This window comes from Temnothorax longispinosus, chromosome 7 (genome assembly GCF_030848805.1).
Source record: "Temnothorax longispinosus isolate EJ_2023e chromosome 7, Tlon_JGU_v1, whole genome shotgun sequence".
Classification (NCBI taxonomy): domain Eukaryota; kingdom Metazoa; phylum Arthropoda; class Insecta; order Hymenoptera; family Formicidae; genus Temnothorax; species Temnothorax longispinosus.
In genome coordinates this window covers 13,398,244-13,412,932 of record NC_092364.1, presented here as the reverse complement: position 1 = coordinate 13,412,932, position 14,689 = coordinate 13,398,244, and the positions used below count along the sequence as shown (strand labels likewise).

The following is a 14,689-nucleotide window of genomic DNA, read 5'->3' as shown; positions in this document are numbered from 1 at the left end:
ATATTATATATGAGACCTACAGTTTAACGCCGATTTTGAACGGCTATATTTTTTAGATGTTTTCTTGGCAAGACATACTCTCGGTGGTTTGCCATCCCAGTAAGCAAGAAACACCAAGAAACATTATTTAACTACATTACAGCAACGTTTTAACATTAATGCAATGTAGTTGAAATGTTTCTTGACGTTTCTTGCTTACTGGGATTGTCTTCCGAGAGGAGAACAAGCAATTATAATTTTTTTAGCTCTACCGGGAATCGAACCTGGGACCTTTGGCTCAATAGACAGTGCGCTGTCTAGGCCACGCTCGTCCTCGAAGATATGACAATATGTGAAACCAAAATACTTATTTCAATTTAGTAGCTGCCAAACGGCTTATTTTCATCCTTGATTAGGCACTGATTCAATTTGACGTACGTAAATTACCCAAACAAAAGGGGAGTGTCCGATATGTCTTACAAGTCTATTCTACAAACGCTCTCTTATTGAAAAACATATTTATTTTAATGTCGCAAGAATTTTCATGATACTTATTTTTCTCGTTTTCAACGTCATCAATCCAAGATGACTGCAGCGAGTGAACAGGAGCCTTAATTTATGAATGAAATACAATGTCTGAAAATATTCACATGCATCCTTTTTTCCTTTAAATCTGCAGTTGTCATCTGTCAGTTAGATATAACTTCAACATGTACAGATAAGAGTTAACTGAAAATATCACGTGTTTATTATTCCCATTCCGAGTATAAAAATGTTTTTACACCGGAATACAAATAAAATGACAAAAAAGCAGTTCCTGCAGATTTTGTGGTATCAATAAATTTAATTAGAACAAACTAATTAGTAAATAAAAGATGGAAATGTCATGTATAATAAATACAGAGTGTTAAAGGTACAAAAGACATTGCTCTGGTCGAATCTTATAATAAAATTGGTAATTTTGCAATTCATTATGTAATTAGCTTCACCCTGTATCTATAATTATTATCGAGATATGTATTCCGAAAAACGACTTTACCTGTGCTTTAATCGCTTATCTCGATTACACTTGTATACTTACATACATATGTAATAATTTTTAACAAAGTATATAAAGCATACATAAATATACCTTTAACCGTCATTACATATATATGTAAAATATACTTACAATATCAAAATGCAAATAAGTTTCAATCTCGGCTTAATAGCTTCCAAAACAAAATCACCATAAGTTTTTTGCATTCCATACATAAATAACTATCTTATATGCAAATAGAACAAACATATTATTTATTTATGTTTTAAAAATATTTTCCCTGTTTCTAAATTCAATTTTCCTGAAAAAAAAGAAACTTACTCTTATGCTTTCGATTTAATATTTCTGGTTATATTATACAATATATTTAATAATAGTAGAAGAAAGTCCCTTATTATGAGATAGGGATCCTAATATGAGATGGCGGGGTTTTTTCATGGTGGGATCAACAGATGGAGCCTATACAGGGCCTTTTAGCTTATTAATATATCTCATATTAAGATCCTGTCTCATAATAGGGGACTTTCCTCTATTATTTAATAATAGTGTAAGATTAAATAAATGCTTGTGGAATCGGAGTAAATGATTAACGTTATATGAATATTTATTCTGAACAAGTTATAAGATTAGGCAAATAGTTATGACAAAACGATGCAATAAATATAAGTTATGACGAACGATGCAAATATAAACTCTTAACTTTGTCTCATATTCCAATCGTATAACTCGTTGAATAGTCTCGTATCGCGGACAAACGTACTTAACTCTTAATACTGTTTTACAATCTGATCACTCGCGCGACTCGTTAGCAAACACGCGACGTTACTTCGTATTGCTCTGTATTGCTCGATTTGCCCTCTCCGACGACTCCGACTGACTGTTAACGATCGGAGCGGTCGACGCGCACAACTTCGCGAAAACATTCGATACGTGATCCTCGATTATTGATTATCGACCGGGCGCGGAAAATAATCCCACAATAGTATATATTTTTGGTCATATTTTTATACATGTAATTTTTTATAATTAAGTTGATACAACAACACATTTGAACTCGACATTTATATCATCGGTTGTGACATTAAAGTTTCTATCTGATAAATGCATGAAAACATTCTAATTGATAAATCATCTTACGTATGTATTCACGCATCTACCTTATACACATATAGCTTTATTAGTATTGCGAATCCATTGTCAGCAAATTTTTAATCACATGTTTTCATTTATTGTTGATTTATTATAATTATATCAAATATTCGTGTAAAAAACTCGATATTATTATCGAAGGTAATATTTTATGTTTATTTAAATAATACTATTATATTACTAAATAAATATATATTATTAAATAAAATATTATATCGAAGTAAAACACATCTTGTTAAATTTATTTTAATTCATGTAATCTCATTGTATCCAGTAGAATCTAGTGTTCATATATTATCAGTTTATTCTACTAGATTTTTTTTCAAAGATATAAAAAATTGTCTCTTAAAACATTAATTGTATCTGAAAATTTGGTTTTAAGATATGTAATTATACATATAATTAAATATATCTAAGTATGTTGCTATATACAAAGACCTCTACAAAAGCTCTAAATTTTTTTTAATGCATTTTTAAATACATTGCTTCTTAATTGGAGGCAAATGTCGTGATATAATTAGCACTAATTTATTTGCCTTAAACTGCAAAAAATTATATAATGGGAATTATATAGATGTTTTGTGTATGTTAGTGGTGTTAGAAATCTTCGGCCATCGAAATGAAGATACGATTCGGCTCCGGTAACTAAACCGAAAAGACTAAAAATCATATAATGCGACGCATGATATACATATGCATGCCGCAGCTACACTTGTTTTGAAGTAAAGAGACAAAGAGTGGTGCCAACAATTTCCAAGCACGTTTGACAAGACAACACAGTCTGTTCCAGTGTCGGATTGAACGGAGATAACGTCTGCGTTACTCGTGCTTTGATTCCATCATTTCCATCGGCAATTTGATTGTCAGTAATGCTTGACAAGCGGCTTGCAATCGTAAAATCCATTCTTTTTGATAAAAACGAGCATCGCGCACTACTGAAATATATATACATATATACAACATAATCTCGGACTATATATACGGTAACTTTATTTTAATACACAACAGTGACGTAGATTAGGTGTGACATTGATGACCGCGAGGCCACCCACGTATCAGCACAGGAATCCGAGGCGCTATTATTCAAATTAAATACGGGAATCCCTGTTGTACAAAAGGGAATATTGTGCACGCTATATCAGTTTCCGGTCTTAGGACTACTTCAACCAAACTCCGATTAACTTAATCGTTGATTAGTTCACTGAAAGTGACCAATCGCATTTGTCAATCTGCTTAATAAGCAAATGCGATTGGTCATTTCCAATGAACTAATCAATTATTAAGTTAATCGGAGTTTGGTCGAAGTGGCCCTTAGCTTTTTTATTTTTCGTTTTGCTTCTCGCGAGCGAGAACGAGAACGCTTTCCACGATTCCATAGCCAATTTAAGGCGCGTCGTTTTTCAGTAGTCGCGTTGGCTTATCATTGTAATCAGTATCTATATATCTGACTGATCGTCAGAGTGTTATAAAATCAACGAAGATAATCGATAATGGTTTGATCGGAGTCCGCTCTTGTTCAGATTGCATCATGCGTGCCCGCAGGACGGTACATCCCCCAATTGCTGGTGGTATATCAACGACATGTCGAAAATTGTTAGGACCAGATCAAATGAAGCTTTTCATTCCGCGAAGCGTTTTTCACGATAATCGCTCCATGTCATTATAGATTGAGTGTAAATTTAGTGTTGCAGAGTGATCGCCGCCAGCGCGAACGATGAATTGTGCAAGGTAATTCTAGTAATAAGTATATGAATCAGTCAATCTTTAATTTAACGGATAATGTAGATTATCGCCGACCAGCTGCGTCGATTTGAAATATTGATCACGAGTGATGTTCCTCGATTGAGCATGTCTTTTATTTTACCTATGAGTTTTCGATTTAAATACAATGTATGTTAAAATATGTATTTTTATGATAAACTTCGTTTTTACAGTTGATGTTCCAATTTGTCAAGCTAAAACATGACGAATTGTTATACCTGTTGTGATCGGCGGTCAATAATTTTAACTGATTAAAAGTGACGCCATCACTGATTAAAAATTTGTCACTGTGATGTAGATAAGCGAAATATGATTGATCAGTCAGATTGAACGCAACTTATTCCGCAGTAAAATATTTTGAACGGCGAAGATATGATATTGCGACGTTCAGTTTATACTAGTATAATCGATGTCCATAATTTGTTTATAAAGAAATCAAGTCGTTGTAGATGTTCTGCTTCTTATGAAAGGTACTCATCGTTTTCTCTTCTCTCGCTGTTTTTTTATCATATACATACATTCTATTTGAAACATATACTATTTCGACCGGCGTGAATCTCCATAATCTGTAAAAACGGAGTTTAAATAATTAATATTATTATTATTGAGTTATATACATATAGAACAATAATTGTAGTGGAAAATTTGTAAATTGGTTTATTTATAAAGTAACAATGTAAGATAAAAGATTCGACGCAAGAAGAGTATAATGGCGTACATTAACGATATCTAGTGTGCTCGCTTTCGTAAGAATTTTTAATGACCCAAACGGTATGATTTTTAGACATTTTGAAGACATTGAAGAATTTATCCACTGAATTAGCAATACACATCGGATAGAGAACTCGGAAAAACGTAGTAATTCTTTTTCACTAAACAAAATTTTATATCTGAACAAAATTGCAGATCTGGCAAAAATGTTTACTGAAGTGCTTTGAATGTATCAAACGACCATCTTTGAAAACATTTTTTTGAGATAATAGACGTAGTTCTTCGCAAACGGTTAAAACGGTTAAACTGTTTAAAAAATCTTATATTAATAAAAAAGAATTACGTTTTTAAACTAATCTTTCCCTTATTATCTGATATGAGAGAAACAAGAGACAAAGAACTAACCCAGACTGTTATAGTCTAATGGTAAAAGAGGACCTCGTAGCGACCTGACGAATATAAGTATTTAAAGACTCTAACAGTTATTTTTCGACGAGCATATTCTGCTGCATGCGGCGTATCGAATTTATGACGTATCCGATATAAAAAAATTGAATTTTTCGCGTAGCTCATGGATACGGTGGTATTGGTGCAACAGCAACAGCAAGCGCTCGACGGTGATCACCAGGGTAAGAGAGAGCAGGACCACGTGAATGGTACTGTTGTGTCTGCCAAGAGTCACGCGGTCGACAGGTTTTCCGGCGAGACTGAGCGCTCGGCGAGGGAAACCGCGATCATCGCTCCGGGCAATAGTAGCATTGGAGATTTCTCTACAGAGTGCAGTGATGTAGACGACGACGACGACAAAGAAGAGGAGACGGATGTCGAAGAAGGCGGCTGGATCACGAATCTGCCGGTATCGTCGACCATCGTTCAGCGGCAACCAGCCTTCGCCATGAATGGCGAAATCGCGGTCCTACCGAACGCTGATCAGCCGATTTTCGACAATGTCCGAGTGCAGAACTCGAAGAATGTGCGTCTGGTTAACAAGACCTGCTACAATAATTGTCCTGTTACGCAGATCGTTTACACGAATCCTACTCCTAATCAGGATGCGAGTAAACATGACGCCAGCAGCGCCTGCGACAATGCCTCACATTTGTCGACGAGTAAAGATAACGAAGCTCCAAACGGATGCATCTTTCCGCAAAATACTAAATTAAATAAAGGTACGTAATAGTTAATCGTTCAACGCAATAGATTGTTTAGGCCCGTTGCTTTTTGGTTTTAATAGTTTTTTTATACTTGTTTCTTTTCGTATGTTTAAGCATAAAATCACCGGATAACTAAAAGGAACAGATCTCTCATAAGTTTCAACAACAGTTTTATATATAAAATACAGTTTTATATAAAAAATTATAAATCGGAACCTTCGAAATTGAATTATATAATATAAATATGCTAAGTATATTATAAATTGAATATAATGTAGATACTTTTTATCGATATCATCGCAACAAGACATTACTCTAATATCTTTCCTCATAAAAGAAAATATACTTTGTCCTAAAAATTTTAAATACATTAGTAGAACGCAATAATTACTTGGTAATTTCAGAGACATTATAGAATCAAATTCTTTTCTCTACATTTTATATTTATGCATTTCAACACTTTGTATTGCGTATCTAAACCAGAGCATGAACGTTTTCGGAAGAATAGCCGATATGTTAGAAATATCATTAAGGCTCCTGGTCCCTGAGCCGAGAACTCTGCGTTGACGGTGGCACCGTACCGTCGCGGCAGAAATAAGAACTCTCTCCTCTCACTCTCTCCAATGGAGAATTCTGTCTTGTGACATGTTGACAACTTATTTTGCGTTGCGTTAAATTTCTTTATTATTCGCTCTGTAGTTGTGCTATAACGTTTAACGTATTCGTGAAACTCGTGAAATTTAACGTGTGGTAAGATTTGCAAGAAATACATATGCGGAAGGAACATTCTCCACTCGTCAAATGGCTTGTTTTTCCGTATGTTTAGGCTTCGTTTTATGGCTGTTTGTTTATTGTCCAAAGAAAAGGATAGTATCCGTTAAATTTTAGAAGTGTGCTGAAACGATCTATAGTAATTTTTTATTGAAATGTCTTTTTATTTCGGAAAATACTGCAACATAAAATAGGGTAATTTCTCGCATCGATAGCAAGAAATTCAATATGGCCGCGGTGCCCAGGAGCCTTAACTACTTCGACTAATGATCCTGTCACAACTATTCCAAAAAATAGTTTTAATGTCGACAATTATTAGATTGAAAATTGTTACACTTTAGTTGCGGCACAAGAATTAAAGGTAAATATAAAAAAGCTATTTTTATCTCACAGTATATATGTGTCACTCTATCTGACATAGATTGGCAAGATATTGCATGCCGCAAATTGTTTACTCGATTGTGAATAAACTAGCAGAAAAGTGACATCAAACAAGAATTATAATGCTTTACTCGAGGGGCTTTATGTAATTATAATATCCCTTTCATACACAGTGCTACCCGTTATAATAATTGCGAAAGAATTTCATCAAACGACATTAAGTAGCTCGTAAAATTGTCGTTCTAATATAGCTTTTTATAATTATTTTAGTGACACAATGGCTCTGGACGTGGAAATGGCATATGGCTTTATTGTGCGTAGCTTTAATACTTCTGGGTATTATAGTATTCATAACTGTACATTTAGTGACTCGTGATCCGGACGATGCGTCCACAACATTCACACCAACCACACCAACCACACCAACCACATCGGATATTCCAACTTCCCCTGATGGTAATTGTCCATCTAGAAAATATTTTGTTATGCAAGCGCGACACGAAGCAAATGGTATCTATCACAATTGCAAACCTAAAATCTGTCTCCTATATAAATTATATATTTGTATTTATTTTATTTAGTTGTCTATCTAAAAACATGTCTCTTTTTACTTTCCACGAGTCATATATTTTAAAACTTTTTGCATTCTTATATATGAGAGTAATATTTTAGATTTTAATGTTGAAGTTGACATATGGGTCTGATTGAGATTGCTAAATTCGGTGTTAAATTAAGGAGTTTCTAACTATAAATTTGTCTGCATGGTATATCTTGAACTTTTTGTATGATATGTATTTTATTTTCATGACTTGCAGGTAATAACGAGACAGAGTTTCGCATTGTCGAGCGGGACGAATGGGGTGCACGGCCGCCTCGGGGACCCCTAGAAAAATTGAAACTGCCAGTATCACGTGTAATTATTTGTCACACTAAGACAGCATTCTGTACGACAGAGTGTGCAAACGAATTAAGAATTATGCAGGATAAAAAAGATTTAGTGGATATCGCCTACAATTTCCTTGTCGGAGGCGACGGCCTCGCATATGTTGGCAGAAGCTGGAATCACACCCGTGGCCACTCTGATCTCTATAAGCGCATAAGTATCGGTATTGCGTTCATCGGTAATTTCACTTCGTTTGTACCGCCGGAAACGCAATTAAATGCCGCGCAAAAGCTAATAGAGTTCGGCGTAGAAAATGGAAAAATTACGCCTGACTATAAACTGTTAGGTCACCGACAAGTTGATCTCAAGACTGACAGTCCTGGAGATGCCTTATATAATGAAATTATAAAGTGGCCTCATTGGTCATCTGAGCCCAGATCTTAAAGGTTCCTGCTAGCTCGATTGCCAAAAGTCCGCGTTGACAATATACAAATACCTGGCAAAATTGTGAACTAAAAGGTGCGAAAAATAACATTAAAAAACTGAATTAGTTTTGCGACCTACAGCGTATTTTTCGTTTCAACGTAGTGTTTTTTTATTTAAAATAATTGTCGTAGTGTTAAAATATACCGAAGACTACTATTTTGTTATAATTTAATATGTAAAAGCAAATATTTTTATTTTAATTCGGCAGCTGCTAAACGGCTTGTTTTCATTTTTGATTAGGCATTGATTCAATTCGACATACGTGAATTACCTAAACAAAAAAAGAGTTTTTGATACATCTTACAAGTCTATTCTATCGATTATAAACGCTATCTTATTGAAAAACATTTTTACTCTAATGTTCGTCGCAAGAATTTTCATAATACCTAATTTTCTCGTTTCTGACGTCATCAATTCAAGATGACTGCAGTACCTAAGTGAACAGGAGCCTTAACTTGTGAATGAAATACAATGTCTGAAAATATTCACATCCTTTTTTTTTAAATCTGCAATTGTCATCTGTCTATGTCAGTTGGATGTATTATTCTAACATGTACAGATAACAGTTAAATGAAAATATCGCGGATCTATTATTCCCGTTCCGAGTATAAAAATCCTTTTACACTCGAATACAATAAAATGACAAAAAAGCAGTTTCTGTAGATATTGTGGTATTAATATTAGTAAATAAAAGAAGGAAAAGTCATGTATAAAAAATATTGAGTGTTGAAGATACAAAAGACATTGTTCTGGTCGAATCTCATAATAAAATTGGTAATTATGTAATTAATTATGTAATTAGCTTCGCCCTGTCTCAATATAACTACTATCGAGATATATATTCCGAGAAATGACTTCACCTGTACTTTAATCGCTTCTCTCGATTATACTTGTATACTCACATACATATATGTAATAGACTAATAGGGGAGACCAGGGACAAACGTAACAATTTTCTCATTTATGTTGATATCTTTGATTTGCTTGTTTATATATAAAAATTTTTTCTCTTTCATAAGGTAAATACATTTTTTACTTACATTATAGTATACATAAAATTTATCTACATTTTATAATTACGTAGAAAAATTAAATTTTACAAAAATCGAGATTTGTTACGATTGTCCCTACTCCTAGGGCTGGTTGTAACAGAGCTGAAGATTGAGTTTAACAAGGTAAAATAAAAAAAAAACATATAATCAATGTAGCGTAATGTTTTAGTTCTTAAAAAAACTTTTTTTAAATAGTTCTGAACATTTTTAATTATTTTATAAACAGACGTTGCTAACTCTCTACTATACTTTGACCGTATTTTTATGGCATCGACACAACAGACACACAACTTCTCATGACAGAGCTTCGAGCGCTACTGAGGTGAGGAAGGAATTTAAAAGACATTATATAACACCAGATAGATTCGTACAGGAATATCATCTTTTTAGTAATTGCGTTTGTTACGTTTATCACGCGTTACTTTTGTCCCTAGTCTCCCCTAATTTTTTACAAAATAGGGAAGACCGGGGCGGAATCGTCACTACAATTATCTCGAAATCTGCATGTTGTGTGAACTCGCCATTAATATTGTAAACACTACTTATGGTGCCCATGTGACCAACGGAGTTTAGTGAGATTATATGCCATGTTGTGATTTTCATAAGGCAAACGTGTTTTCGGAGGTCAAAAGTGAAATTTTTTGCGCGTTGAAAATTATGAATATTTTAAGTATTACTTTCTCTCCGAATCTCGAGATAAGTGATTCTGAAGAGTAGTGCATGCTGAACACGAATCCAGTGAAATTTTTTTATTTTCGTTGATTTCTAATATTTCATAAGCGACCAAACTTACCTGTGTCCGAGACGAAGTCGTCACCAAGCCATATAATGGAGGCTTTGGGCAAAAATCAAAGTCAAAGAAGCAGCAGTGGTCGAATTCCGGCGAGGACTTAGATAATATGTGCTGCGTGTGCTCAGAGATGACAGAATAGAACTGACGATGAACAGTGCGTTTCGAGCGAGCGTAGGGCACATAAGTGTGTGCGCTTTTCTTGTAATTATTTTCCGCCATCATGTTTTTAATTAATGTTTCCATTTTTCTATTAAAAAATAATTAATAAAATGTATCCTATCATTTTTCATGATTGAAATTATGAATTTTCATTTAAAATTTAGTCCGAGAATGGAGTGACGACTCCGCCCCGGCCATTTTGGCATTTCAATTTTTGCACTCTTGTCGTTTTTTATTTTATACCAGTTGAACAAAGCGTCTTTGTAGACCAAAAATGTCTTTATAAATTTTGTAGCCAAGAGTTCACTCTTTACAACGGTCTACCACATTTCATTAAAATTATTTGTTTTGTTGTTAAAAATCAACACCGAAAAAATAGTAACGACTTTGCCCCGGTCTCCCCTGTATAAAGCATGCATAAATATACCTTTAACCATCATTACATATATATAATATGTATGTAAAATATACCTATGATATCAAAATGCAAATAAGTTTTAATCTCGGCTCAGTAGCTTCCAAAATGAAATCACCATAAGTTTTTTGCATTTCGTACATAAATAACTCTTATATGCAAATAAAACCAATACATTATTTATTTATGTTTTAAAAATATTTTTCCAGTTTCAATTCAATTTTCCAGTTTCCAATTCAATTTTCCTGAAAAGAAAACTTACTCTTACGCTTTCGATTTAATTTCCGGTTATATTATGTATTTAATACTGGCATTATTTAATAATAGTATATATTTTTGGTTATATCTTTATACATGTAATTTTTTATAATTAAGTTGATACAACAACGCATTTGAATTCGACGCTGATATTATCGGTTGTGACATTAAAGTTTCTATCTGACAAATGCAATAGCATAAAGACATTCTAATTGAGGAATCATCTTACGTATGTGTGTGATGTATTCGCGCATGTACCTTATACACATATAGCTTTATTAGTATAGCAAATCCATTGTCAGAAAATTTTTAATCACATGCTTTCATTTATTGTCGATTTATTTATAATTATGTCGAATATTTGTGTAAAAACAGTACTCAATATTATTATCGAATATAATATTTTATGTTTATTTAAATAATACTATTATTAAATAAAATATTATATTGAAGTAAAACACATATTGACATCTAAGTATGTTAAATTTATTTCAATTCATGTAATCTCATTTTATCCAGTAGAATCCGGTGTACATGCATTATCTGTTTATTCTACTAGATTTCTTTTCAAAGATATAAAAATTTGTCCCTTAAAACATCAATCGTCTTTTAAAATTTGGTTTTAAAATATATAATTATACATATAATTAAATATATCTGAATTTGTTTCTATATACATAGACCTCTACAAGAGTTCCAAATTTTTTTAAACCCAAAGTACCGTGTAATTTATCTGTCGATAGTGGCCATTTATCAGGAAGTTAAATTTTACCGAGAAATGGAACAACGCTCTACAGACATTTATCCATCAGATAAGTTACCAGATAGTTTATCTGAAAGTGGAACAACCGGCCCTAAAAGTGACGCCATTACTAATTAAAAATTTGTCACTGTAATGTAGATAAGCGAAATATGATTGATCAGTCAGATTAAACGCAACATATTCCGCAGTAAAATATTTTGAACGGCGAAGATATGATATTGCAACGTTCAGTTTATGCTAGTATAATCGATGTCCATAATTTGTTTATAAAGAAATCAATTCGTTGTACTTAGATGTTCTGCTTCTTATGAAAGATACTCATCGTTTTCTCTTCGCCGTTCTTTTATCATATACATACATTCTATTCGAAACATATACTATTTTGACCGGCGTGAATCTCCATAATCTGTAAAAACGGAGTTTAAATAATTAATATTATTATTATTGAGTTATATACATATAGAACAATAACTGTACTGAAAAATTTTCGAAGTGGTCACGACGGTTTATTTATAAAGTAACGATGTAAGATAAAAAATTCGATGCAAAAAGAGTACAATGGCGTACATTAACGATATCTAGTGTGTTCGCTTTCGTAAGAACTCTTAATGACCCAAACGGTATGATTTTTAGAGATTTTAAGAAGAATTTTTTTATCCACTGAATTAGCAATAAATATTGGATATATTTAATGTACGCATATAATTTGTATCGATTTACAATAATTAATAAATATATCCGTTATGTGCAAAATGTATAAATGCGATTTACATCGTATGCAGCACGCATAACGTTACACAGTAAAAAATTTTGTGTATTTTTGTTAAAAATGGACATTGTTAAAGTTTTTGTGTTAAAAATGTAACATATGTGTTAATTTAACTAATTTTGATTATGTTATCTGATTTTTGTGTGTTAAATTCATATTTAAGTAAATCAAATGTTAAAATAACATATTTTATAAAATCGTAAGGTTGACATAAAAATAATATTCTTCTTATCATTGCCGTTTATCGCAATGTTGCTCCACGATCACTGATTTTATTAATTTGTGCATTTACGTTTTGTCAACATAATTTTCTTGATTAAAGCATTCTATTGCTCTATGTAATAAGAACCCAGCAGGCACATCCAACAGCCGTCGATTAGAAACGCTGCACTCTTACATTTCTCATCGATTTTATTCAACGTACTAATAACCGGTGTCACCAATTAGTAAACTTTAAGCATGATTCAGTATATATCTAAGTTCTTTTGTAAATTTTACAAGAACTCGAAAAAACGTATTAGTAATTCTTTTTAACTAAACAAAATTTATATCTAAACAAAATTACAGATCTGGCAAGAATGTTTACTCGAGTGCTTTGAATATATCAAACGGCAATCTTTGGATACATTTTTAAGAAAAAAGGCGTAGTTCTTTGCAAACTGTTAAACTATTTAAAAAATCCTATATTAATAAAAAAGAATTACGTTTTCAAATGATCTTTCCCTTGTTATCTGATATGAGAGAAAAAAGAGACAAAGAATTAATCCAGACTGTTATAGTCTAATGGTGAAAGAGGATCTCGTAGCGACTTGACGAATATAGTAAAATATCTAAAGACTCTAACAGCTATTTCACGACGAGCATATTCTGCTGCATGCGGCGTATCGCATTTATGACGTATCCGATATAAAGAGGTGAATTTTTCGCGTAGCTCATGGATACGGTGGCATTGGTGCAACAGCAAAAGCAAGCGCTCGACGGTGATCACCAGGGTAAGAGAGAGCAGGACCACGTGAATGGTACTGTTGTGTCTGCCGAGAGTCACGCGGTCGACAGGTTTTCCCGCGGGACTGAGCGCTCGGCGAGGAAAACCGCGGTCGTCGCTCCGGGCAGTGGTAGCATTGGAGATTCCTCTACACAGTGCAGTGACGTAGACGACGATGCCGACGAGGAAGAGGAGACGGATGTCGAAGAAGGCGGCTGGATCACGAATCTGCCGGTATCGTCGACCATCGTTCAGCGGCAACCAGCCTTCGCCACCACGAATGGCGATATTGTCCTACCAAACGCTGATCAGCCGGCTTTCGGCGATGTCCGAGTGCAGTACTCGAAGAATGTGCGTCTGATTAACCAGACCTGGTACAATGGCCCTATTACTTTAAAGCAGCAGTTTGTTTACACGAATCCTACTCCGAATCAGGATGCGAGCCGCGCCTCCAACAATACATCGGATTTATCGACGAGTAAAGACAACGGAGCTCCAAACGGATGCGTCTTTCCGCAAAATACTAAATTAAATAAAGGTAATAGTTAATCGTGCAACGCAATAGATTGTTTAGGCCCGTTGCTTTTAATAATTTTTCTATACTTGTTTCTTTTCGTACGTTTAAGCATAAAATTCAGATAACTAAAAGGAACAGATTTCTCATAAGTTTCAACAACAATTTTATATAAAATACAGTTTTATATAAAAAATTATAAATCGCGACCTTCAGAATTGAATTATAATAGAAATATCCTAAATATATTATAAATTGAATATAATGTAGATACTTTTTATCGATATCATCGCAACAAGACATTACTCTAATCTTTCCTTATAAAAGAAAATATACCTTGCCCTAAAAATTTTAAATACATTAGTAGAACGCAATAATTACTTGGTAAATTCAGAGACATCATAGAATCAAATTATTTTCTCTACGTTTTACATTTCAACACTTTGTATTGCGTACATATTCAGCCATAAATGATTAATCGATTTGACGCCAATCTAATGCCGATAAACTAATAAATAGTCGATGTCAAAAACTTTATTTGAGTCGCAGAAAATACCTTTTAATATATGCCTTTTTATCTAAAAAGAACTATTTACAAACTTTGATCTAAACCAGAGCATGAACGTTTTCGGAAGAACAGCCGATATGTCACAAATATCATTAACTA

The 14,689-nt window shown here is 33.4% G+C and overlaps 1 protein-coding gene across 2 annotated transcripts; it reads left to right on the top strand.

The window, feature by feature from the left end:
• The first annotated feature begins 3,413 nt into the window (after window positions 1–3,413).
• On the top strand, window positions 3,414–8,885 carry LOC139816444 (uncharacterized). 2 transcript variants are annotated; one of them, XM_071783937.1, is made up of 4 exons: window positions 3,414–3,895; window positions 5,208–5,808; window positions 7,216–7,401; window positions 7,761–8,885. In XM_071783937.1, the coding sequence occupies exons 2-4, from the start codon at window positions 5,211–5,213 to the stop codon at window positions 8,270–8,272; spliced, it is 1,296 nt and encodes a 431-aa protein (XP_071640038.1). In that variant the 5' UTR covers window positions 3,414–3,895; window positions 5,208–5,210; the 3' UTR covers window positions 8,273–8,885. The 2 variants fall into 2 exon arrangements, with proteins under 2 accessions (XP_071640038.1, XP_071640037.1); XM_071783936.1 differs by having other exon boundaries at window positions 3,414–5,808.
• Window positions 8,886–14,689: the final 5,804 nt, after the last annotated feature.